The sequence below is a fragment of the Argiope bruennichi genome, chromosome 2, assembly GCF_947563725.1.
Source record: "Argiope bruennichi chromosome 2, qqArgBrue1.1, whole genome shotgun sequence".
Taxonomy (NCBI): Eukaryota; Metazoa; Arthropoda; class Arachnida; order Araneae; family Araneidae; genus Argiope; species Argiope bruennichi.
The window spans coordinates 21300598-21318590 of NC_079152.1; the positions used below are offsets into that span (position 1 = coordinate 21300598).

At 28.1% G+C, this 17993-nt stretch overlaps 1 protein-coding gene across 4 annotated transcripts in view; it reads left to right on the forward strand.

The window, feature by feature from the left end:
• Positions 1-17993, forward strand: part of LOC129960568 (aquaporin-9-like) — a 119407-nt gene that overhangs the window by 78097 nt on the left and 23317 nt on the right. For all 4 annotated transcript variants that reach the window (XM_056074070.1, XM_056074086.1, XM_056074077.1 and 1 more), the window contains one exon: positions 15913-16039. In XM_056074070.1, the coding sequence (XP_055930045.1) occupies positions 15913-16039 (127 nt within the window). The remainder of the gene's footprint in view (positions 1-15912; positions 16040-17993) is intronic.

The following is a 17993-nucleotide window of genomic DNA, read 5'->3' on the forward strand; positions in this document are numbered from 1 at the left end:
TTTTTTTTTATTCCAACACGAACTTTTCTAAGCCATTAAACAATTTTAACGAGAAAAAAAAATGCTTCATAAATTATTCCTCCAATCCAGTTTTAATTAGGGTTCAATTAATTTTCCGTCCTGTTACGCAAACTGTGCGTCATCGGTTTCAACATTCACACGCCTTGACAGTCCCGGCATTATCAAACCACACTGTCTACAAGTCAGGCCACTTTGCCATCCGACACATTGACCAGCAGCCCTGTCTGCTTTGTTCGAGTGGGAACAGTAGAAGACTTAAGTGTTTCTTTTGTGTCTTCGCTTGACAAGAAGAACCCCAGGGGTATATTCACTTTCCGAAAAGTATCGGCCCTTTTGATGTCACACTCCAAATTAGACAAGCAAAGTTCCATGCTACCATTTTGGTTTATGGGGTCGGATAGACTTGCGCAACGGACCGCTTATACTTTGCATGTTTTTTTAAATCATTATAGCATGTCGGTTGTTAGAAGTTCTTCGTATGCTGGATTTTCTTCTTTTGTTTGTTCAGAAACAAATGCTGGTAAGTTTGGACCGATGGCCTGACTGAGAAGTTCTCTACAGAACCGATTGAGGTCACAATTTAATGGATGATTCGCTTTTTTGCCATTTAATGGTTTCATGAGTTCCTTTATTGTTTCTTTGTGAACTTTGTTCCTAAAGTGATGATACATTTCGCTTATTTTTGAGTTATTTGATTCAACTTTTCTGGTTCAGTGGGAAATTAATAAGCTAACTGGAAATGAAATGTTCGTTTAACCAATTAATTTTATTCAAAAAAAAAAAAAACACCCCCATAACTTACTGCGTTTCAGAGCGAATTATAATAAATAAACATTGATTGCAACTGTGTATAGTAGAAAAAAAATCACTTGAGCTATGTTATATTAAGAAGAAAATGAGTCGCAGCCAAGACCAGAAATGTAGAAAATTTATTTAGAATTACCTCTTCTAATGATAAAGATGAAAGTATATGTATATTGGCGCTTTACATGCCAAACCGTTTAACTTAGAGCACCAAACTTGGAGCATAATACTTTGTGGGTGAAAATATGCAACTCAGAGCGATTTTTTAAAAAAAATTTAGTTACAATTTTAATTCATTAAAAATTTATCGAAATTTTATTGTTTTTCTGTTAAAAATTCCGAAAATGCCATTTCACAAAAGTGAATTTTACACTTTTCCAAAACTTAAAAGATTGTTTTTTTAATCATATCATTTTAATAATTTTGCAAAATATTCTGAATTTGAGTCATTTTTTAAATTTTTTTTCCAAATTTTCAACAATAGATTAAGTTTTTGCTATGACGGGCAAACCATTTTTATTGTCTCATTAACTATCTGATCGCCTGATTTCACTCTTTATTGAAAGCTAAAAAAACGAGAATTTTGTTTGATATCTATGTTTTTACAAAATGAATAATGACGTGAAGTTACAATATCGTGAAATTTAGAAAACAAAAAGAACCGGATATTTAAGTTTTCAACAATCCTATGATGCTATGGGATTGACTCCATTAGAAAAGTTTTTGTACTCAATACATAAAACTTAAGTAAGTTAAAATAATGCAGCGCTAATGTCAGACAGTTTGGCGAAACTATGGGTTTGATATTATATCTAAATGATTTATCTCTTATAACCAACATTCACTGCGAACCAAACAGTCGCGAGTTGTTTAGTTTTCAATATTAAAGAAAAATTCACTTGTAGTTGAGACCAGTAATTGAATAAAATTTAGATGATGAATATCGTTTGCAGTCAAATAAAAGAAAAATTAATAATGAGCTTTAGATATGTATTTAAAAACTTGAAAAACGAATTTTGGTATATCTATCAGAACAAAAATTCTATTACAATGTAGATTAGTATAAAATTTTCTAATTTATGTATTTGTTCTTAAAAAAAGCTTTTGATAAAATTAGGAACCGACCATTAATTGCTGGAAATAATGCCTTATCTTTCTGTATTGTCAAAAAAATAATTGTTTTGTCTAGGATTTTTACTTTATAACATTTTTTTCTATCTTGATACCTGATTGTTTGTGAGGATAATATGGAATGGAAGAAGATTATGGAATAAAAAAACATTTTTCAACCCTAAGTGATTATTTGAAATTATTTAGGAATATTTTTGGCTTGGTGGTAGAATAGCCTTCCAAGTTAGGGAAAGTATTCTACAATATTGTACAGTATGGTGGATATTGATATATATCATGAAAACGTAGTAATTTTGTATGTGTTATAAAACGTTTATTTCGGAACGTTTTGAACTTGGTGGTAGAATGTGGTGGTTCGGAACTTGGTGGTAGAATATGTTACATAGAATACATAATTACATAGAATATGTTAATAACACATAACGAAATAAAACGTTTATTTCGTTATGTGTTATTAAGCGTTTATTTATGTGTAATAAAACGTAATCTAATTTTTCGGAAAAATTAGATAAGTAAATAAATGTAATTGTGAAAAATATTTCTCAAGTTCTCTGAAAATCTTTAGAACAATAATATGAAAAAAAAAAAAAAAAAAAAAACGAAATAAAATACGAATATGCTTCTTTTTTTACGAATATATACGAATATACGAAAAGCTTCAATATTTTTCATGGTTTTACGAATGAATTACGAATTAATCTTACCAAATTATTCTTTTATTATTCTTACGAAAATTTCGGAAAAAATTACAGATTTAAAAATTTGCAGTCAGCGTTACTTTTCCCGTTTCCTACTTAAAACCCATATAAAGCCTACTTCGAATATTTATTACTAGGTTTATTTGTTCTAAAAATGAGATACATACTTGTGATATATCACATATTTTAAATTCCAGGTCAAACAAAATATACAAAGACAACATAAAAACGTAATTTCAGCCAAAATATTTCAACAATATAAAATCATCATATATTCCTTTAAGAATCCGAAACAATAGAATGTTCCGTCTTTATTCTAAAATAAAGTTATAAAGTAAGATACCCAGGAAATAATTCTACAATTCTGGATTATGGAACACTGTACTTGAATATCCGTATTTCCAACATTGTGGCGCATTGTTTATACTTTCTTTGTTTGGTTTTGGTGACAATGTTTATGGAACATTTTGAACTTGTATAAAAACTTCTTAATCGAAGTAGTTTTTTGAACTTCTCAAATATGTTTTCGTTGATATCGAAACGAATATTATTTTGTGATAAAATATGTTCCATAGGTGAGCTAAAAAGAGGAGCATGTATTGGTATAGGACAGCTCATATTGGTAAAACCGTCTCGCATTTCAAATAACAATGTATTAAGCATACAAAGCAAATTTGGGATACTGATCACGTATGAACAAATTAAGGTACTTTCCTTGGGAAATTATTTGTCCCTATTAAAACTGTATTTCAATTGCCATGAAGAAGTTAAATGGCTAGTGGTAATTTATGTGACGTCACAGTCACATAAAAAATGTAACCATTGATATCATTTTCAAAAATTAAAAAAAAAAAAAAAAAAGAGGGCACGTTTTAATTTTTTAAAATGATATCGCAGTAACACTTCTCGTGTGATTCGGACATCGAAGGTGAGCTTACTTTTTTCCAACTCTGGTATTCCTTAGATAAATTGAAAATAGATTTACCTAGAGCTTTACATTTTATCTTTACGTAAAATTCGACAAATAAATTCCAGGAAGCCTTTTGTAAAAAGTGTATTTTTTGAGATTTAATTGCTCATAACAGTTATAATATTTACCATAATATCCCAAAGTTACATATCCTTTTTATTGTAACTAAACCAAGAAATAAATGAAATATGTTCAATTTTCTTTAATTTTTAAAGTTATAGGTAAATAATCAGAATAAACGCCTTGTTTAATACATGAGTTTTCTTCATTTGAATGTAGCCAATGAATAATAGTTGTTAGAAAGTCAATAAATTGGAATTTTTTTATCAATAGAATTCAGTAATTGACACCACGATTTGGGTCTAAGAGGAGAAGGTAATTTAATGCTTTTTATGGCTGCTATCAAGTTGGTCTTTGTATTTTGTATTTTTTTGTTTTGAGTGTCGTAAAAACGAATTAAATAAATAAAATTTAAAAAAAAAATTTAAAAAAATTATTAAGTAAATTAAAAATTTAATAAATAAAATAATAAATAAATGAATAAAATAATAAATAAATGAATAAAATAATAAATAAGCATATAAATAAAATAATAAATTAATAAATAAAATAATAAATAAAAAAAGTTTAAAAATAAAAAAGTTTAGAAATTTATTATTGTATAAACAAGGCTTTAGTTATAATGAAATTAAATAGAAAAATTAATCAGGAAATCTAACTAAAGGCTGCATTTTTAGATTTTTGAAAAGATAAGAAAATTTTCGACACAGAATACCAAATTGGTTAAGTCAGAAGAAGATGTTTAATACAGCGTGATGATAGATTAATTAAAAAAACATTGTCTACATGATAAAAAAAAAGAATCATTTCGGAAAATACAAAATGAAATGGCACAATGCGATGTCATGCTGAATGCAAGGGCCATTCGACTCAAATTACAGGAATCTAGTCTAAATAAAAGAATTTCACGAAAAAACGATTTTTAAAATCAGAAAATTGTGGAAAGATTTAAACTGTTAACAGGACAATAGAACAATGAGATAGAATGATTTGAAATTATGAGACCAAAGCTTCACTATTTGCTAACGGCGGTATAAAATATATAAAGAGAAGAAAATTCCCTTACCGATTACATTGTACCTAAGTGCACCATACATTCATCCATTGCATTCAATTATTGTTACAATCTAGAGTCTTGTGACAGCAAACTCCATGGACAGAATTGGTGTGATTAATGAGAATATAAATGTCCAAGAACACATGCAGGAAATACTCATTCCTGGACTGCTTGCTGGCTTCCATATGTGACGACATTCCCAGATAATGAGGAATTCATAATTTATCAGAATTCAGCTCCATGTCGTCTAGCCACAGTATGTGAAAAGAGCTTCAAGGCAATCATATTTTGCCATTGGAATGGCCTGGGCCCTATTAACAAGCATTGACTTTAATCTAATCGAAGTAGATTCGGTAAACTTGTTACACAGAAGCAACATAGCAATAAAAACCAATTAAATGAAGCAATAATTAAATCATGATATTACATTAAACAGCTGAGAAACTAAAAGCATTGGTGAAGCATTGCATGAAACGATGCTGTAAGGCCGCAGCAGATGCTAAAGTTTACCCAAATAAGTATAAACGGCCTTTAAGTGAGAAGTTTTGCAAATGACATTATTTCTATGTTTATGGCTACGTTATGAATAACTTTATGATACTTCTGTTAAAAAAATTGTTTTTATGATTCATCAAATTTAAAAATGCATTTTCACAAAAGGTTCCCAAATTTTGACTATTACTGTATATACAAATTTAATTTTTCTTGGACAAATAATATTTTGTTTGGTAAAAAAAACATAACACAACAAAACAAAGACGTATTTGATAAAATTTAAAATTAATGATTTTTTTAAATTGTTTCACTGAATGGCTGCTAATATGGGAAAAAAATCATAATCAAAGAGGAAAGAAATAGGCTTCTCACTTAAAAGAATTTCGACTGTAGAAATATTTGGAACTTTGCAAACAATTTTAAATTTTATTTTTGCTTGGGAATAAATATTTATAGTAAAATTTTATTGTAGTATATAGTATATATCTCTATTACATAATTATTTTGTAAACATTGTGTTATATCACTTTGTGATTGGTAGATAGCGTGTCACCTGATCTATGACATTTGAGGTTTGGTTTGCCAGCATTGTTTGAAATATTTAATAAAAATTATTATTACATCGTAGTAAGTATTTATATTGCACTTAGTGGTGAAATGGTGACAAAGATGGAAAAGTAAAGCTTTAATTAACTTAAGCCAAATTAACAGCAAATGAGTTAAAAACAACGTGATTTATTAGTTCTTCTTTTAGACATATTGTTTGTGGCAACACTAATGAATAACTTTTCGGTTTTTTCATACTTTTACCAAACGATATTTTTACAAATCAAATCTACTAGAATAGCAGTAGAACTTCGAATACCAAACGATATTTTTACAAAAAATTTTTTTTTCCAAAAGATTGTTTTTTTATGAAAGCCAATTTTATTTCTTCCAATTCTATTTATTTTAATATCTTTATCAAATAAAGCAGGAAGAGCAATTAAAGATGTTCGTATAGAAATCTTTTTTTTTTGTAGTTCATATCAACGGTCTAGTGATTTATATAAGAATATCTCTTGTCGCAATTTCACTCAACTATGAAAAATGTTTACAAATATGATTTTCCTTATCTTTTTATATCGTAGAAATTTTATTAAAATGTAAAAAGTAATTTTTTTTTCTTATGATTGCCGAGGCAAAGTAATAAGAAAGGTTTGTTTAGACATTTACTAAAATAAACAGACCGAATCATGAGTTCTTCTGGAACTGTTGTGATGAACTATCCTTTGAGAATGATGGATATATTTCATAAAGGGGAAGTATAATTTACTTTGTTTCAAAGATACCTGTTATAATATATGAAACTATTTAAAGTTTAAAACACATTAATGTTTTAAAATTAAGCGCATTTCTTATTTTTATATACTTATTTGTTTTTATTTTAATGTACATTAAATATTTGTAAATTATTTATGTACATTCACTTTACTTTTATCTTGTGTTTAACCTAAGCGCTTGCGTTATTTGCGTACATTAAAAATCTACTTGCTTCATATATTTACATGAAATATAAAAACACACTTCTATTTTTAAGATTTAAGTAATAATTTCTTAGAATTATAACACATGCATACCGTTAAAGCATGAAGTAACGAAGTTCACTGAATTACGTAGATGAAGTTTTATATTAAGTATTCAATTAAATGCATAAACAAATTTATTATGTTAAAGTAAAAATGTTTAAAATCTAAAGTTCACTTGAATTTTGTACTATTTAAGTGGTGTTTCTAAAAAAAGTGTAATAAACAAGTGCTCTACGATCAAGACAATTTCTTTATAAAGGAAAAAATGTTGGTTTTTATTTTACCATATAGCTGTCAATGTTGGCAATCGACTGGTTCATCAGTAATATTGGTTTTGTTTCATTTCAATTTTTCTTATGAATAATTTGTTAGTTATGATTTTTTTCAACAAATATTTTTAAATATCAAATTGTGATACACATCAAAGCTATGTTAATTAAATAGCCTCATACCTGTTTTGTTTATTCTGTACATGAACATTCTATATGGAACTGATTCCCATGGCATCGTAATATCATTAAAAGAGTAACTCTCCGGAAACTTATTTGCAAAAATTAAATTATTGTTGAATATTTTGTAAAAATTATCAAAATTCAGGGTAAAAAGCTACACTACATATTTAAGTTGACAACATTATAAAGATATTCTTTTTCTTTTTTTTAATTTTCAAATTGCTTAGAATTCATTTTTGTACTGTAATATGTTTGGAAATTATAGTGGAAAAACATTAAACTTTCGCTTAATTTTTAACAAATTGAAATTTTAATTTAAAAAAAAATCTACAAATTGTTCCAAATGTGCTTTTGTCTAGTTATCAAAAAATAATTATTGTATACAAATAATTATTTCATAGACTAATTAATTAAAGTGTAAAGTCGTTCATCATTTACTTTGATTGACTTAACCTGTTATTATGGGAAATATCTCGTGCAATAACTTAATTACACATTTTAAACATTACACTGTTTAAACATTACACTGTCATTGTCGTATTTAGTATTGCAAAGAAAAATATATTTAAATCTATGTTGATCATTTATTTCCAGTTCCTAAAAATGTCTGCTTTCTCTTCACCAAAAAGGCGTTTAAAATAGAAAATTTGTAATTTTTATAGATTATTGAGTATAAGTAATGTTTATTCCTATAACATTCAATCGTAATAATATCCATTCCTATGTGTCGCACGCATTCTATGGTCCAATGCATTACTAATCTATCCGTTGATTTAGTAAAGCATTCTACAGGGTGTTTATAAAGTCCCGGACCCATTTTGATGTTTAATAACTCATAAAATAATAAAGATATAAACACACTTATGGCATTTATTGATGGAATAACTCATATATTTTCCTTTTCAGGTTTGAATATTTTTACTTTTGTAAATATCGTCTGCGCGTGTGGTTAATTTCAGATAATTTCATTTTCCAGTCTAAATATCTGTACTTTTCTAAATATTGTCTGCTTATTAATTGCACTTTTCTCTCTTTTGTTTTTGGCAATTATTGCAATGTTATGTTTACTTTTGATGTGTTTGTTCTATGTAGTACTTTTGTATGTGATGTTTTATTCGAGCGGATATTAAGGAGAATGCATACACCACAAGAGAAAGCACAGATTTTATGGTGGTTCATAGAAATGAAATCGATAGTGCAAGCACAGAGAAATTTAAGAAGAATTTACCAAAAAGATCCTCCATCCAAAAACAGCATCTTGCGGTGGAAAAAGAATTTTCTAGAAATTGGAAGTATCGAAGATAAGAAACGTTCCAGACGTCCTTGCACAAGTGATTTTGATGTTGAGCGTGTCAGAGAGACATTTTTACACAATCCTAGAATATCTGTGAGATCAGCGGCAACAGAATTGGATATGCCAATTTCGACGGTGTACAAGGTTATTAAGAAAAAATTAAGACTACAGGCATACAAAGTTCAAATTGTTCAAGTTTTGGAACCGAACGATAGGCCTAGGAGGATGGCCTTTGCAACAGATATGCTAAGGAGGATAGAAGATGATGCTGATTTTCTGAAGAGCATAATGTTCTCCGATGAAGCAAATCTATCTTTATTATTTTATGAGTTATTAAACATCAAAATGGGTCCGGGACTTTATAAACACCCTGTATTTTACATACATATACATATTTCATAGAAGATGAAGTTGGAAATATTTTTCCCTAAAAATTATATGTGGATTATTAGAAAAAATAGGAACAGCTTTTTAAAAGTCATCAATCGGTCAAAAATATTAGTTTTGTAAAAATAGAATATGTGTGTATATTTAATATTCATTTTTGTATTATTTTTGTACATTTTTCTCCAATTTTTTAGAATAAAATTATATTGTAAGAATTTTAAAAGTATTGAATTGGCAACATTAGCTGAATGTTGATGCCATTTTATTCCATGTTTTACGCCGAATTACTCTTACTTCATTTTTAAGAAAAGTGAACAAAAATATAACTTTCTACTACTATGGAACCTGTCATTATCGCATTCTAAATTCATTTAGACATCATGAACGCTCAGAAACATTTCTGTCCACCTTCTCTAAATTGTAGAGACGTGTATTTCCGTGTCACAAAACACGAAGGCGAACGTTCTATCCACCCTGTAATTAAGGAAACTCGGTTCTCCTGTACGAAGAAGTTTTAACCACCACCCTTATAGAATGTTTCCTTTGAAACGTTTCGGTTATTTTGGTGTGAAAAAAAGAATATACCAAAAGATAGATAAAGAAACTGATAGCTTTCTGGAATACAACTTTTCAAATTTTTTTTTCCTTCTTTCTTTTCGAATAGGAGTTCGACATTTTTTACTTTAAAAGAAAACAAATTGTTCTTTCGAATAATGTTACTTTTTTTGTCCCTTTTCTAGAATTATTGTAACATATAGATTTGAGATTATAGTTTCGCATTTAGGTTAAAAAATAAATAATAATTGTCACACTTTGTTTTAAAGATATGAATGACCTATATGTTTAAAATAAAGGCGCTTTACTGAAGTTTGTTTATAACAGTTACCAGAAACGAATGCAATGTTAAATGGCAATGTTGAGGATGTAAAATCGTTTGCTTTTACAGACTGAAAAATGATTATGTCGTTGTATTTGTTATAAATTCATTATGTGTCTGAAAAAATCCATTTCAAAAGAAAGAAAACTAGAGAAAAAAGTTTCTATCTTAATGAAATAAATAAATAAGATCGGCATTAAAAAGATGTTCCATTCTTCTGTTGTTATAAATTTGTCTTATAATTTTCCATAAAATTATAGAAAAATAAAAAAAAAATTGTTTTTTTAATTTGTTATTGATATTTTCCTTCCTTTTTTTCAATTTTCGAAGGTAAAATGAACAATATTTGGAAGCGATGGTAAAGTGGAAGATCTGTTCTATTTTATTCTTAATGCTGACTATTGCATCTGTTTATGTACAACTTGATACATTGTATATTATGCAATAAAAATTTAATAAGCAAAATCTTTTTTTCCATAGCTTTCAATAATGGAAAAATAATCACTCAATTAAATGCTCGATGTCCAATGCAGACGATTTGAATTTCGTTGTAAAAAAAGAAATGTGTTAAAAATTATACAGAAAAATGTTGTTTAAAATCATTGTTTAGGTCATTAAGCAGACAATTTTTAAATTTTTAAATAGTTTAGATGTCAATTTTGTTCAGTAGTAATTGCGAAACCCCCCTGCAAAGCCCATTAGTTGTTAATAAAATTCTAATCAAAAATTTTTTAAAAAAATCACACCGAGTTGGTCGTTTTTGCCCTTCAAGATGTGCCAAATTTTGCAACTCTCAATCGTAAGGATTGCCTGTAGAGTGTCAACACACACATATATTCTCTTTTATTGTTAGTAAAGATATGGTTGATTTTGCTTTCATGGAATCCACAAAGTCCTCATCAGTTTTTCAATATGCACGCAAGATATATTTATGGCTGCATATGAAATTTCCTATATAGATTATGGCATATTTGAGTTACATTGCTCACAAACTTTTTTTTGTATACTTCGTATGCAAGAATTCACCTAGCTAGATTATTTAGTGTTTGAGTTATCGTAATTACAAACTTAATATAAGTATATTTCGTATACGAGAATTCATCTGTTTAGATTATTGCATGTTTGTATTACCGTGGTCAAAATCTTTTATTAGTATACTTTGTACACGAGAAAGTAAAAACAGCTATTGTTTACTCATTTATTTTAGGACTTGAAGTGGAAGTTGTTAACATTTTGTTTATACTCAGTATATTTTTTTGGTAGAGCAACAGTCATTTTTTTTAAAAATATGAGACAATGTTGTTATTATTTTTATTCTTTCTATCTCTGACAGGTTTTCCAGCGATTTTCTCATTAGAGCACGTGACCTGAAACATTTGTTTTCGTTTCAACCTGCTATCGTTCATTGACCGATCATCTTTAAGAAGTAAATAATACGAATTGCTTCGAAATAATTTGCAAGAAAAAAAATAACCTAATTTTTTTTTTTTTGGAGACGGCGGTTATTTATATTCACCGAGGAACACATTTATATTCATAATAACAGATGACAAATATTTCGTTTGTAGGTAACGCTCGCGTCAAAAATATGCATATTTGTCTCGATTTTTAATTAGTTCATATTTATATCTGCTTTATGTGAATAATTTCCGTCATAAATGACTTTGTCACCATTCTGTCAATTCAAATATAAGCTATTATAATCTGTTAATGATATTCTGATCTTTATTTAGGTTGTTTTGGTAGATACATAAGGCTATTCTAATCACAATTATGCAGGTGTTATCGATAAGCTTAAGAGGTCACAAAGGCGATGTGCAGAGTCGTTGGTTCAAGACCGGGTACCGCAAAAAATTTGCCATGTATATAAAATACGTTGAACTTCCAAAATACGATTGGAAACTGCTTCCAAACTTTATATATATATAAATTCGTGGCCGATTGTAAACTTAGTTAATATTTCTAAATAATTAAAAAATTTAATCTACAAGAAACAAATAAAAATATTATTATCATAAAAGTAGTTGATATATATATATATATATATATATATATATATATATATATATATATATATATATATATATATATATATATATATATATAATTTGAATTTTTAAACTTCGCTTTTATTCCATTCCGAGAGGCACAATCTATGTACAAGTAAAGAGCGACAATGTACGTCTACATCACAACACAAGAGCGAAAAGAGAGAGATGGAAATATCTCCGTGATTATTATATAATGTGAGATTCTGATAGGGATTTCTTTACCCGTGTGGATTTAGGTAAGGGAATTATAGGGATCTTTTAAAAGAATTTGTTTATATCGACAGATTTTTATCTCTTTACTCGAAGTATGGAAACTTGTCGATTTTAGCAATTTTAAAGTGTTTCGGTTGCATTAATTAAATAAAAAAGGTGGAAATGGATCAGGAAATAAGAGAACATTTTAGAATAAAGTTAATATGAGTTAAATTAAGATAAAAATTAGGAAATAAATTAAGCTTTAATTTAGATTTAGAGGTATCATTACACACACATATCAAACCAAAGAATTTCCGCATTAGCATACAGTCAACGCTTTCACAAGAAAGCAACTTTTGCTTATTCTTGCAAAACACATTTTCCCATCCCATACGCCCCTTCGGTAAATGTAACCCAAAAAGGATGCGCCGTTGCTCAATGTCGGATACCTTTGCTGTTCGACAGAGGCACTTTCTTCGTCTTCCGAACAATGGGAAGAACAGTCTTAGATTCTAGGTGTGACAAATTTCGAGGCGCACAGAGGTCGAGATCGGGTCAATGCGTGGTGTCCTTTGTCCACAAAACCTACATCCAGCAGTGTGTCAAAAGGGTGTTGGGATCGACTGATGAGTGACTTTAAGTAGTAGAGGTGTGTTGAATTGGGACATGTTTGAAGAAAACAAAATTAATTAATACTCTTTTGTTTGCTTTTTTTAAAAAAATAATTTTGATAATAAGAGAAAAAATTTTAATATTCATGTTAAGAAAAGAAAGACGGAGAATTTTCAACGCATACAATAAGATTGGTTTAATATGTATATTTTTGTATTATTTATTATATATTGAATTCAAAATATTTAGCCTTTTTGATCTGTAAAATAAAATCTATTAATAAGTAAATTTGTCTTAAAAAACGATTGGAAAAAACACGGCGTTTTAATTTTTTTTTGAACTAAAATTTATTCTAATGGATACATGATTGAAATGAATTTACATTTGAATGATTTTCAATAATTGCTTATCTTATTCTCTCATTATAATCTTAATCATCCAACTGATAACTAAGCACCCTCAAATACTTAGTTAAGAAATCAAGGACTTGAGGATTCTCTTTTCTGGATATCTGTAGAAACAGTTTGGTTCGATGTCATTGCATTACCATTTCCTTTTAGCATTCAATAAGAATGACATTTGGACGAACTTTTTTCATTTTGAACCACAATCCTATGACGACAACATACTTGAGCCGGCATTCCCTCTCCAAATATCCAAAACCACATTAATAGGAGGTTGTTTGACAGTAGCAGATTTAAAGTTCACCCTTCAAGAAATAGAACTGCGTTATAATAAGATAAATGGCATTCCTTTTGAATCTTCCAGTAAATTTTATATCTATTATTAAATTATAAAATATTATAGCTTCTGTAAAAATGCTACTACAATCCTCTTTGTTTTTGCTTAAGTAATAATCGAAAAAAATTCTTTAAAAAATGCTACAAAAATTTTTCTTTTTCTAATTTCTATGAAATGTTATTGAAGCTACTTATTTTTTACTTCTTATTTCCTTCTTATGTGACAAACATTCCTTTAAAATTATGATTCCTTTAAAAATAGAAATCCTTTCTTCAAATTTTTTCAGATAACTAAAAATATTTTTTTCTTCTCTTTTTTTGTCATAAAATCCCATATTTTTTCTTCTTTTTCTCATAAAGCCTCCTTTCTTTTCTCCTTTTATAATGGTACTAAAAAAGTTTTCTTTTCTGAAATGCAAAAATTCCTTTTATTTAAATGCTTTTGCCTTTTCTCTTCTGAATTGCAATAAAAATCACTTTTTTAATGTTATAAAGATCTTTCTTTTTGTTATTCCTTTCTCTTCGGTTAAAACTTAAGAAGTAACACCAAGTGTGGTAATTTTTTTTGAAATATTATAACTTTTTTTCATATATGGCAAAAATTCCTTAAAAAATATGAAATCACTTCTTTTAATTTTTTCAGACATTATAAAAGTAATTATCTCACTCTTTTTTACATATTATATAATCCTATCTGTTTTTTCTTCTTTTTTTTTATCTCATAGTGCTTCAAATATCCCTTTTCTTTTCTTCGTTTATAATGGTACTAATGGTACTAAAAAAGGTTTTTCCTTTTCTGTATTCTTAAAATTTTTATTCTTTTTATAATATTATAAATTCCTATCTTTCTTCTATTTCTAGTAATGTTATAAACATTTCTTGTTCTTTTCTCCTTTTATAATGGTAATAAGAAAAGTTTTTCTTTTCTGTAATTCTAAAATTCTTATTCTTTTTTTAATACCATAAATTCCCACCTTTCTTCTTTTTCTAATAATGTTATAAAAATTCCCTTTTCTTTTCTCCTTTCATAATGGTACTAAAAAAAGGTTTTTCTTTTCGATATTGCTACAATTCTTATTCTTTTTTTATATATTATAAATTCTCTTCTTTCACTTTCTAGTAATGTTTATCTATACTTTTTTTCATGTTAAAAAAAAAAAAAAACACCTTTTTTTACTATGTTACAGACTTCTTTCTTTTCGGTTAGAAATTAAGATGTAAGGTGATGTAAAATTTAACTGAACCCGCAGATGTGAGCAAAAGTTATTACGAGTGAAAGTGATTTGAATGGAGGTGATGGGACATAATGACCCTGCCATACCATGTTTCCGGTTCTCCGGTGCAATCGATGGCCTATTTTGGGCCTGAACTCTGGTCCCAGGATCATTGTGTCAAGGGCTCTCTCGCCAGTAATACAGAAGTGTCTAATGAATGGTCCGTGAATTCGCATAACGCTCACGTAAGAGTGGTTCCAGGGCTGGGAGTTTGCGGTCGATTTTGTCATCAAATAATTGCATATTTTTTCCTCTTAAAATTAGCTATGAAGTGACCGCATAAATCAATCAAAATTCGTTTTGATGGCGCCTTGACTGATAATATGATGGAAAAAGGTGAAGGATGTTGGGAAATCTCCTGGGTCCTCTTTCATGTTATGATATACGAGTCTAATTGCCGTTGTTTATGGCTGATGCCGCAAGATTTAGTGATTTCCAAATTAAGGAATTTTATTCAATCTAATGGGAGAATCAATGACTTTCATTTTGAAATAGTTAATTTGGTTCCTTATTTTCTATCTGCCATAATATTACCCTGAATTTTGTTTTTACTCAATGCTTATAACTTTAAATCTCTTTTAATGCATGAGAAATTTCAAAATGTCTAAGAATTTTTAATACACATTCACTTTCTACCATTTATTTATTTAGCCATTATTTGAAGCAGCATTTTTAGATAGGGTTACTATGCAAATAAGTCTTAGCAACTAATAAACCAATTCGATTCAATTCTAATCTGATTTCCAGATCAATCAAACTGAGTAAGAGAGAGCTGGAAAATCGGATATAAAAAATTAAAAGTAATGTTTATAATGCTTAAAAATATTCAAACTCAGATTTGAAAAAAATTAAGTGCTTTTGTAAAGAAAAGTAAGTACACTTGCTTTTCTTCATCATGTGAGGAAATTAAGTATAAAACATGCCACAAGAAAATCAGAAAAAATAACGCTCCCATTTCTTTCCCACAAATATATAATTGTACTTTCTTTTATCGTAATAAGGTGTATTTCTTTGAAAATAATTGCCATAATTATAATTTTATTTCCAACATGGTGGATGAACAACTGATTGCTGATGGTAGAAAATTAATAATAATTAACTAGATTGGGTGGTTTTAAATATGAACAATATTTTCAAATCTTGATCTGAATATATTTATAAAAAGTTATTTAAATAAATAAATAATAATGCAAATAAATAATGAGGACCTTTTTTTTCTTTTATAGTTGCTGGGAAATGCTGTGATAGCTGTCATTGTTTTCAGTGAAGTCAAGAACGTAGGCTCCATAATAGCACCTATAGGATGGGGATTGTCTCTCATGGTCGCCATATCTGTCACCGGTGGAGTCTCAGGTAATTTTTGATTTTGAGTATTTAACTAAGATTTTGAGCTATGGAAGTAAATGAGTTGGGAAAAGTGATATAAAACATGATATAAAATATGATGCAAAAATGTTTCAAAATATTATACAAAGTAAACAAGATACAAAGTATGATACAAAACAAAAAGATACAAAGTATGATACAAAACAAAAAGATACAAAGTATGATACAAAACAAAAAGATACAAAGTATGATACAAAACAAAAAGATACAAAGTATGATACAAAACAAAAAGATACAAAGTATGATACAAAATAAAAAGATACAAAGTATGATACAAAACAAAAAGTTACAAAGTATAATACGTAAAAAAATACAAAATATGATAAATAACAAAAAATTCAAAGTATGATACAAAACAAAAAAGATGCAAACCTTGTTATGAATTTTTCTAATAATTCATTTGTAGGAAAAAAATAACTAGTTCAAAGATGACTAGTTCAAATGGAAAATATTTACTCACTGACAAGAAAATAAAAACTAAATTAAATTAAAATAAAAATTTAAAAAAATTGCTATAAGAAATATACGCCTATATTTTCCATGCACTTTAAAAATATGGGGTGAATACATCTTATCGTTACAGATTAAAGAATTCTTTTAAACATTTTCAATCTATAAATTGCTTGATGCATCCGGCAAAACATAATTCGAAACATTCTATAGAATAGATTGCTAGATTTAGAGTTAGAATTTTTTTTTTACTCATTAAGAAAGGAATTTTCCAGGTTTTAATAATTAAAAATTAATCAAAATGCTTTTCTTAATAATTTTGAAACATATAATAGCCCTAAAAACTTTTATTACAATTCTTTTTTTAATTTCAACAAACTTTTCGAATTACCTTTAAATATACAGGATGGTTATAATTAAAGTTCCACTTTGAAATGGTCATAAAAGGAAAACTACTGGACCAAATCTTATCAAAGTTGGTAATAATTTAAAGGAGGTCATGAAAATTTCTTTTCTGCCAAAAAAAAGTTTAAAAACTCACCACATATTATAATGCTATTTCTACGAATTATTTTATAATAATTGTTGGTAAAACATATTATAAAAAACGATTATTAAGCGATTATAAAACGATTATTAACGATTATCATATTCGCTTAAAACGATTATTAACGATTATCATATTCGCTTAAAACGATTATTAACGATTATCATATTCGCTTAAAACGATTATTAACGATTATCATATTCGCTTAAAACGATTATTAAGGGAGCCTCATTCAATACTTTCTTTTTTGGTTGTTCATTTTCAAAATTATCTCTATACTTTTATAGTTTATGTAGAACTGTTTTATTAGACAAATAAATGAATGCTACATTCACTTTTCTGAGGACATATTTTTTCTCATCACTCAACGAACTCGTGCGTAAAACGTTGTCGCGTTTTCATTCATACATCTTCTAAATATGAATCGCGTTCATCGAGGCATTACCTGTTCTCTACCAGAACTTCATTCATCCATACGTGATCGAGAAGAAACGTGCAAGCAGACTTTTCGTTTCTGCTATTTCTTGCTCTTTTTTTCTTTCTCCTTCAATGAAGGAAAATAATCATATTCCAGCTTATCTCTTGAGGATGCCAGCCATTCATATACTAAACGATTCAAATCACCCAGGAACAAGATCTGTACGCCTGATGGCAGAAGTACATCATTTCATGCCATTCGTGTTTCAAAAGTAAAACCAGATCTGTGTGTATCATAATAAAATAATTCCTATGAGCGTATATTTTTTATACAATACTTTTTACTATTGCTCGGTAATTAGGTAACATCATAAAATTACAAAAATTAACTTTAAAAATTACAGCTTTAGAGCTGCAGATGTTTATTTTAACGAGACTCTGAAATCAGCGCCTATTAATAAATATGCCCTCTCATTTATATTCATTTTACGCCGGGTTTACACTCGG